The following is a 9,433-nucleotide window of genomic DNA, read 5'->3' on the forward strand; positions in this document are numbered from 1 at the left end:
ACTCCTGGGTCCCCTGGGGAACTCTTGGGTCCCTCTGCGAACTCCTGGGTCCCTTGGGGCACTCCAGGGTCCCTCCTGAACTCCTGGGTCCCTTGGGGCACTCCTGGGTCCCTCCCAGAACTCCTGGGTCCCCTGGGGCACTCCTGGGTCCCTCCCGAACTCCTGGGTCCCCTGGGGAACTCTTGGGTCCCTCCGTGAACTCCGGGGTCCCTCCCGAACTCCTGGGTCCCTTGGGGCACTCCTGGGTCTCCCCCGAACTCCTGGGTCCCTTTCCCGAACTCCTGGGTCCCTTTCCCGAACTCCTGGGTCCCCTGGAGGGGCGGGAGGGGACCGGCAAATTGAGACGCCCGGAAATTGGATCCAAAAGGTCTTTATTAATTAATTAATTGGGGTATGGTGACGGGGACACCCGGACTCCTGGGTCCCCCCGGACGCCTGGGTCCCCCCGGACGCCTGGGTCCCCTAGGGGAGCAGGGGGAGCCCCGGGAGCGGGGGCAGCCCCAGGGACCCCCCCAGGATCGGGCCCACGGGTGGCACCAGGGACTGGGCGACAGCGCGGAGGGGGACGAGGGGGACGAGGGGGGCGAGGGGACCTGGGGACACGGGGAATGCCCCTCAGTGTCCCCAAGGTCCCCGTGTCCCCATGGCCCCTCAGCCCTGGGTCCCCAAATGGCCCATTGGCACCCATTGTCCCCACATCCCCAATGTGTCCCCGTGTCCCCCCATGTGTCCCCCACATACCCTTATACCCCCCCGTCCCCCTTTCCCCATGTCCCCATGTCCCCATGTCCTCATACCCTCTTGTCCCCCTGTCCCCATGTCTCCATGTCCCCATATCCCCATGTCCCCCTGTCCCCTTGTCCCCTTGTCCCCATATCCCCCTGTCCCCATATCCCCCTGTTCCCCTGTCCCCATGTCCCCATGTCCTCATACCCCCTTGTCCCCCTGTCCCCATGTCCCCATGTCCCCATATCCCCATGTCCCCATGTCCCCCTGTCCCCATATCCCCATATCCCCCTGTCCCCCTGTCCCCATGTCCCCATATCCCCATGTCCCCATGTCCCCCTGTCCCCATATCCCCCTGTTCCCATATCCCCATGTCCCCATGTCCTCCTGTCCCCCTGTCCCCATGTCCCCATGTCCCCCTGTCCCCATATCCCCCTGTTCCCATATCCCCATGTCCCCCTGTCCTCCTGTCCCCCTGTCCCCATGTCCCCATATCCCCATGTCCCCATATCCCCCTGTTCCCATATCCCCATGTCCCCATGTCCCCCTGTCCCCCTGTCCCCATGTCCCCATATCCCCCTGTCCCCATAACCCCCTGTTCCCATATCCCCATGTCCCCCTGTCCCCATGTCCCCATATCCCCCTGTCCCTCTGTCCCCATATCCCCATATGCTCATATCCCCATGTCCCCCTATTCCCATGTCCCCCTGTCCCCATATCCCCTTGTCCCCTTGTTTCCATGTCCCCATATCCCCATGTCCTCATACCCCCCTGTCCCCATGTCCCCACATCCCCATATCCCCCCACATCCCTGAAGTCCCCATGTCCCTATGTCCCCATGCCCCCCGTCCCCATGTCCCCCACATCTCCGATGTCCCCATGTCCCCCAAGGTCCCCGTTGTCCCCTCACCTCTCAGCAGGTCCCGCTGCCGTCGTTGCGCTCCGGCCTTGGGGACACACGTGGCCTCGGGACACCGGGGGGCTGGACGGGACACGGGGGCTGTCGGGGACGTGGGGACACGTCATGGGGGACATTGCGGGGACACAGGACGTCACGGGGACACCGAGGCCACCGGGGACATGTGGGGACATCAATGGGGGACATGTCCCCTCAGGTGCCACAGGGATGGACACAGGACACCAAGGGGGAGGGGCTGAGCCACAGCCGGATGCCTGGGTCCCTTTCTGGGTCCCTCCCGAACTCCTGGGTCCCCTCCCAAACTCCTGGGTCCCCTCCCGAACTCCTGGGTCCCTCCTGAACTCCTGGGTCCCTCCCGAACTCCTGGGTCCCCTCCCGAACTCCTGGGTCCCTCCCGAACTCCTGGGTCCCCTCCCGAACTCCTGGGTCCCCTCCCGAACTCCTGGGTCCCCTCCTGAACTCCTGGGTCCCTCCCGAACTCCTGGGTCCCCTCCCGAACTCCTGGGTCCCTCCCGAACTCCTGGGTCCCCTCCCGAACTCCTGGGTCCCTCCCGAACTCCTGGGTCCCCCCGCTGTGTCCCCAACTCACGGCTGTGGGCGGGGCTGTAGACAGGGTCACATGGCTCCGGGGGGGGCGTGGCCAAGCAGGATGGGGCTGTGGGGACAGCACGGGTGAAGACACTCGGTTGTCCCATTGTCCCGTTGGGTTGTCCCATCATCACCCTGTCCCTCGGTCCCTCCCGTTGTCCGTCAGTCCCTCGTGTTGTCCGTCCCATCCATCATCATCCATCATCCATCACCATCCATCATCCATCATTATCCATCATCCATCATCCACCCATCGTCATCCATCATCCATCATCCATCATCATCCATCATCCATCATTATCCATCATCCATCATCCACCCATCGTCATCCATCATCCATCATTATCCATCATCCATCATCCACCCATCGTCATCCATCATCCATCATTATCCATCATCCATCATCCACCCATCGTCATCCATCATCCATCATCCACCCATCGTCATCCATCATCCATCATCCATCATCCATCAGCCATCATCCATCAGCCATCATCATCCATCATCCATCATCCATCACCCACCATCCATCATCATCCATCTTCCATCATCATCCATCATCATCCATCATCGTCCATCATCCATCATCCATCATCATCCATCATCATCCATCATCCATCATCATCCATCATCCATCATCCATCATCCACCATCCATCATCCATCATCATCCATCATCCATCATCCATCATCCATCATCATCCATCATCCATCATCCACCATCCATCATCCATCATCATCCATCATCCATTCACCATCATCCATCATCATCCATCATCATCCATCATCCATCATCCACCATCCATCATCATCCATCATCCACCATCCATCATCATCCATCATCCATCATCCATCATCCATCACCCATCATCATCCATCATCATCCATCATCATCCATCATCCATCATCCACCATCCACCATCCATCATCCATCATCCATCATCATCCATCATCATCCATCATCATCCATCATCATCCATCATCCATCATCCATCACCATCCATCATCCATCATCCATCATCCATCATCCATCACCATCCATCATCCATCATCCACCATCCACCATCCACCATCCACCATCCACCATCCACCATCCACCATCCATCACCCATCACCCATCCCCATTCTCCCCCCGTCCCCCGTGTCCCCGCCGTGTCCCCGCTCACCGCACGCTGTCCCCGGCTGGCAGATCCCGCACAGGTGTCCCCTCAGCGTCGCCGGCGCTGTCACCGTCACGGCGCCGTCCCCGCCCAGGGCCACCCGCACGCCGGCCGCCGTCGTCACCCGCCGCTGGCCCCCCCGCCGCTCCACCCGCAGCCCCCCCAGGCGCAGCGGCAGCGGCACCCGGCGCCCCGACACCTGCAGGGCACGGGGACACCGCCATGGGGGACACTGGGGACACCCAGGGACATCGGTCATGGGGGACAGCCGGGGACACCCATGGGACACCCGGGAACAACGGTCATGGGGGACACCCGGGGACACCCATGGGACACCTGGGGACACCGGTCGTGGGGGACACCTGGGGGACACCAATGGGACACCAGTCATGGGGGACACCCGGGCATGGGGCAACACCCGGGGACACCCATCATGGGGGGACACCCGTGGACACCCATGGGACACCGGTCATGGGGGACACCTGGGGACACCCGTCATAGGGGGACACCCAGGGACACCCATGGGACACCGGTCATGGGGGACACCCGGGGACACCGGTCATAGGGGGACACCCAGGGACACCCATGGGACACCGGTCATGGGGGACACCCAGGGACACCGGTCATAGGGGGACACCCAGGGACACCCATGGGACACCTGGGGACACCTGGTCGTGGGGGACACCCGGGGACACCCAGGGACACCTGGTCATGGGGGACACCTGGGGACACCCATGGGACAACCGTGGAACACCGGGTAAAAGGTGGGGACACCCATGGGACACCAAGTTGTGAGGGCGGGGAGGAGCCCCGGATGCCTGGGTCCCCTCCCAGTTATGGGGGTGGGGAAGAGCCCCAGACACCTGGGTCCCCTCTCGGATGCCTGAGTCCCCTCCCGGACGCCTGGGTCCCCTCCCAGTTATGGGGGTGGGGAGGAGCCCCAGACACCTGGGTCCCCTCCCAGATTCCTGGGTCCCCTCCCGGACACCTGGGTCCCTCCCAGTTATGGGGGTGGGGAAGAGCCCTGGACTCCTGGGATCCCCTCGGACGGCTGGGTCCCCTCCAGTTATGGGGATGGGGAAGACCCCCGGACACCTGGGTCCCCTCCCGGATGCCTGGGTCCCCTCCTGGATACCTGAGTCCCTCCTGGACGCCTGAGTCCCTCCTGAATGCCTGGGTCCCCTCCCAGTTATGGGGGTGGGGAAGAGCCCAGGACTCCTGAGTCCCCTCCTGGACACCTGAGTCCCCTCTCGGACGCCTGGGTCCCCTCCTGGACGCCTGAGTCCCTCCCGGATGCCTGGGTCCCCTCCCAGTTATGGGAGTGGGGAGAAGCCCAGGACTCCTGAGTCCCCTCCCGGACGCCTGGGTCCCCTCCCGGACGCCTGGGTCCCCTCCAGTTATGGGGATGGGGAAGACCCCCGGACACCTGGGTCCCCTCCCGGATGCCTAGGTCCCCTCCTGGACGCCTGAGTCCCTCCCGGACACCTGGGTCCCCTCCCAGTTATGGGAGTGGGGAGAAGCCCAGGACTCCTGAGTCCCCTCCCGGACGCCTGGGTCCCCTCCCGGACGCCTGGGTCCCCTCCCAGTCATGGGGGTGGGGAAGAGCCCCGGACACCTGGGTCCCCTCCCGGACGCCTGGGTCCACTCCCAGTTATGGGGGTGGGGAGGAGCCCCGGACACCTGGGTCCCCTCCTGGACACCTGAGTCCCCTCCCGGACGCCTGGGTCCCCTCCTGGACACCTGAGTCCCCTCCCGGATGCCTGGGTCCCCTCCTGGACACCTGGGTCCCTCCCAGTTATGGGGGTGGGGAAGAGCCCAGGACTCCTGAGTCCCCTCCCGGACACCTGGGTCCCCTCCCGGACGCCCGGGTCCACTCCCAGTTATGGGGGTGGGGAAGAGCCCCGGACACCTGGGTCCCCTCCTGGACACCTGGGTCCCTCCCAGTTATGGGGGTGGGGAAGAGCCCCGGACACCTGGGTCCCCTCCCGGACACCTGGGTCCCCTCCCAGTTATGGGGGTGGGGAGGAGCCCCGGACACCTGGGTCCCCTCCTGGACACCTGAGTCCCCTCCCGGACGCCTGGGTCCCCTCCTGGACACCTGAGTCCCCTCCAGGATGCCTGGGTCCCCTCCTGGACACCTGAGTCCCCTCCCAGGTGCCTGGGTCCCCTCCCGGTCACCTGGGTCCCCTCCCAGTTATGGGGGTGGGGAAGAGCCCCGGATGCCTGGGTCCCCTCCCGGCCACCTGGGTCCCCCCCGGCCACCTGGTCCCCCCGTCCCCCGTGTCCCCGCTCACCCTGGCCGCGGTCTCCTCTCCTCGCAGCAGCGTCACCTCGTGGCCGTCCCCACGCACCGTGACGTGGCCGAAGGTGGCGCCGGGCCCCGCGCCCACCTGCCCGCCCACGGTGACCCGCAGGGGGGCGCCGGGGCCACCGCAGGCGCTGAGCAGCGTGTGGGTGCAGGGCCCGGCCAGCGCCTGCGCCTGAGCCTCGAAGCTGCGGTAGAGCCAGCGGCTCAGGACGTGGCACACCAGGGGGGGGCGGGGCAAGGGGACACATCCTGGGGACGGTCCCACCATCTGACACTTCGTCCCCTTTGGACAAGGGACATCGTTGCATGATGAGGTGTTGGGGACACATCTGGGGGTGTTTCCCACCATCTGACACTTCGTCCCCGTTGGACAAGGGACATCGTTGCACGATGAGGAGTTGGGGACACATCTTGGGGACGTTCCCACCATCTGACACTTTGTCCCCATTGGACAAGGGACATCGTTGCATGATGAGGTGTTGGGGACACATCTTGGGGACGTTCCCATCATCTGACACTTTGTCCCCTTTGGACAAGGGACATCGTTGCACGATGAGGAGTTGGGGACACATCTTGGGGACGTTCCCACCATCTGACACTTCGTCCCCTTTGGACAAGGGACATCGTTGCACGATGAGGTGTTGGGGACACATCTTGGGGACGTTCCCACCATCTGACACTTTGTCCCCATTGGACAAGGGACATCGTTGCACGATGAGGTGTTGGGGACACATCTTGGGGACGTTCCCACCATCTGACACTTCATCCCCATTGGACAAGGGACATCGTTGCACGATGAGGTGTTGGGGACACATCTTGGGGACGTTCCCACCATCTGACACTTTGTCCCCTTTGCACAAGGGACATCGTTGCACGATGAGGAGTTGGGGACACATCCTGGGGACGTTCCCACCATCTGACACTTTGTCCCCATTGGACAAGGGACATCGTTGCACGATGAGATGTTGGGGACACATCTTGGGGACGTTCCCACCATCTGACACGTTGTGTCCTTTGGACAAGGGACGTTGTCACAGGATGGGCTGTTGGGGACACATCTGGGGGTGTTTCCCACCATCTGACACTTTGTCCCCATTGGACAAGGGACATCGTTGCACGATGAGGTGTTGGGGACACATCTTGGGGACGTTCCCACCATCTGACACTTCGTCCCCTTTGGACAAGGGACATCGTTGCACGATGAGGTGTTGGGGACACATCTTGGGGATGTTCCCACCATCTGACACTTTGTCCCCTTTGGACAAGGGACATTGTTGCACGATGAGGTGTTGGGGACACATCTTGGGGATGTTCCCACCATCTGACACTTCGTCCCCTTTGGACAAGGGACATCGTTGCATGATGAGGAGTTGGGGACACATCTTGGGGACGTTCCCACCATCTGACACTTTGTCCCCATTGGACAAGGGACATCGTTGCATGATGAGGAGTTGGGGACACATCTTGGGGACGTTCCCACCATCTGACACTTCGTCCCCATTGGACAAGGGACATCGTTGCACGATGAGATGTTGGGGACACATCTTGGGGACGTTCCCACCATCTGACACGTTGTGTCCTTTGGACAAGGGACGTTGTCACAGGATGGGCTGTTGGGGACACATCTGGGGGTGTTTCCCACCATCTGACACTTTGTCCCCATTGGACAAGTGACATCGTTGCACGATGAGGTGTTGGGGACACATCTTGGGGACGTTCCCACCATCTGACACTTCGTCCCCATTGGACAAGGGACATCGTTGCACGATGAGGAGTTGGGGACACATCTTGGGGACGTTCCCACCACCTGGCAGGAGGTTCCGGGTGGACAAGGCGTCTGGTCGCACGAGGGCTCCTTGGGGACACATTTGGGCCACCCGTCCAGCAGGTGACAGGCGGCCCCAGGCGCGCAGGTGACCCCGGCGCAGGAGGGGACGGGGACGTCCCGCGTCACCCGCACACAGCGGGGCCACCCGTGGGACACGCGGCACGAGGGCGCCTGGCGGGGACAACGGAGGCCCCTGCAGGTCGCGCTCCTTGGGGACATCTTGGGTTGGACACAGCGTGGCCACCCATCAATGATCTGACACGTGGTGCCCTTCTCACATTGGATGTCCTGGCAGGATGGGGGGCTGTGGACACATTGGGGCCACCCATCGGTCATTGTGCACGTGGTCCCCTTGGGACAATGGATATCACTACAAGAAGGTCTCCTGGTGGTCGTCTTGGATTGGACACAGCGTGGCCACCCATCAATGACCTGACACGAGGTTCCCTTCTCACATTGGATGTCACTGCAGGACGGTTGGTGATGGACACACCGTGGTTGACCATCCAGCATCTTGCACGTGGTCCCTTGGGGACACTGGGTGGCACCGCAGGTTGGTCTCCTTGGGGACATCTTGGGTTGGACACAGCGTGGCCACCCATTGATGATCTGACACGTGGTGCCCTTCTCACAGTGGATGTCCTGGCAGGATGGGGGGCTGTGGACACAGTGGGGCCACCCATTGGTCACTGTGCACGTGGTCCCCTGGGGACAATGGACGTCACTACAAGAAGGTCTCCTGATGGACGTCTTGGATTGGACGCAGCGTGGCCACCCATCAATGACCTGACACGTGGTTCCCTTCTCACATTGGATGTCACTGCAGGACGGTTGGTGATGGACACACCGTGGTTGACCATCCAGCATCTTGCACGTGGTCCCTTTGGGACAGCGGATGTCCCTGCAGGTCACTCTCCTTGGGGACATCTTGATCTGGACACACTGTGGCCACCCATTGACCATGTGACATGTGGTTCCATCCTGGCACCGGATGTCACTGCAGGAAGGTTCATTGTGGACACATTGTGGTTGACCACCCAGCATCTTGCACGTGGTCCCCTGGGGACACTGGGTGGCACCGCAGGTTGGTCTCCTTGGGGACATCTTGGCTTGGACACACCTTGGCCAACCATTGATGATCTGACACGTGGTTCCCTTCTCACAGTGGATGTCCTGGCAGGATGGGGGGCTGTGGACACAGTGGGGCCACCCATTGGTCATTGTGCACGTGGTCCCCTGGGGACACTGGGTGTCACTACAAGAAGGTCTCCTGATGGACGTCTTGGATTGGACACAGCGTGGCCAACCATGGATGATCTGACACGTGGTTCCCTGCTGGCACCGGATGTCACTGCAGGAAGGTTCATTGTGGACACACCGTGGTTGACCATCCTGCATCTTGCACGTGGTCCCTTGGGGACACTGGGTGGCACCGCAGGTTGGTCGCCTTGGGGACATCTTGAATTGGACGCACCTTGGCCAATCATCAATGATCTGACACGTGGAGCCCTTCTCACAGTGGATGTCCTGGCAGGATGGGGGGCTGTGGACACATTGGGGCCACCCATTGGTCACTGTGCACGTGGTCCCCTTGGGACAATGGATGTCACTGCAGGAAGGTCTCCTGATGGACGTCTTGGATTGGACACAGCGTGGCCAACCATGGATGATCTGACACGAGGTTCCCTTCTCACATTGGATGTCACTGCAGGACGGTTGGTGATGGACACACCGTGGTTGACCATCCAGCATCTTGCACGTGGTCCCTTTGGGACAGCGGATGTCCCTGCAGGTCACTCTCCTTGGGGACATCTTGATCTGGACACACTGTGGCCACCCATTGACCATGTGACATGTGGTTCCATCCTGGCACCGGATGTCACTGCAGGAAGGTTCATTGTGGAC

General features: G+C 62.0%; 1 protein-coding gene across 1 annotated transcript; it reads right to left on the bottom strand.

The window, feature by feature from the left end:
- Positions 1-354: 354 nt before the first annotated feature.
- LOC139826138 (uncharacterized) lies at positions 355-9,001 on the bottom strand. Its single transcript, XM_071801099.1, has 5 exons — positions 5,687-9,001; positions 3,399-3,591; positions 2,235-2,300; positions 1,637-1,726; positions 355-593 (listed from the first exon to the last, which is right to left on the bottom strand). Exons 1-5 carry the CDS (start codon positions 8,984-8,986, stop codon positions 463-465), a joined length of 3,780 nt encoding a protein of 1,259 aa, XP_071657200.1. The 5' UTR covers positions 8,987-9,001; the 3' UTR covers positions 355-462.
- Between the last annotated feature and the right edge of the window lie 432 nt (positions 9,002-9,433).

The sequence above is a fragment of the Patagioenas fasciata genome, chromosome 35 (assembly GCF_037038585.1).
Source record: "Patagioenas fasciata isolate bPatFas1 chromosome 35, bPatFas1.hap1, whole genome shotgun sequence".
Lineage (NCBI taxonomy): Eukaryota > Metazoa > Chordata > Aves > Columbiformes > Columbidae > Patagioenas > Patagioenas fasciata.

Excerpts from the sequence above, each read along its gene's own strand:
- LOC139826138 (XM_071801099.1), bottom strand. The coding sequence starts at position 8,986 with ATGTCCCCAAGGCGACCAACCTGCGGTGCCACCCAGTGTCCCCAAGGG. Across the intron at positions 2,301-3,398 it reads CCAGCCGGGGACAGCGTGCG|CCCCATCCTGCTTGGCCACG; the intron begins GTGAGCGGGGAC and ends CTGTCCCCACAG. Across the intron at positions 1,727-2,234 it reads CTACAGCCCCGCCCACAGCC|CCCCCGTGTCCCGTCCAGCC; the intron begins GTGAGTTGGGGA and ends CGTCCCCGACAG.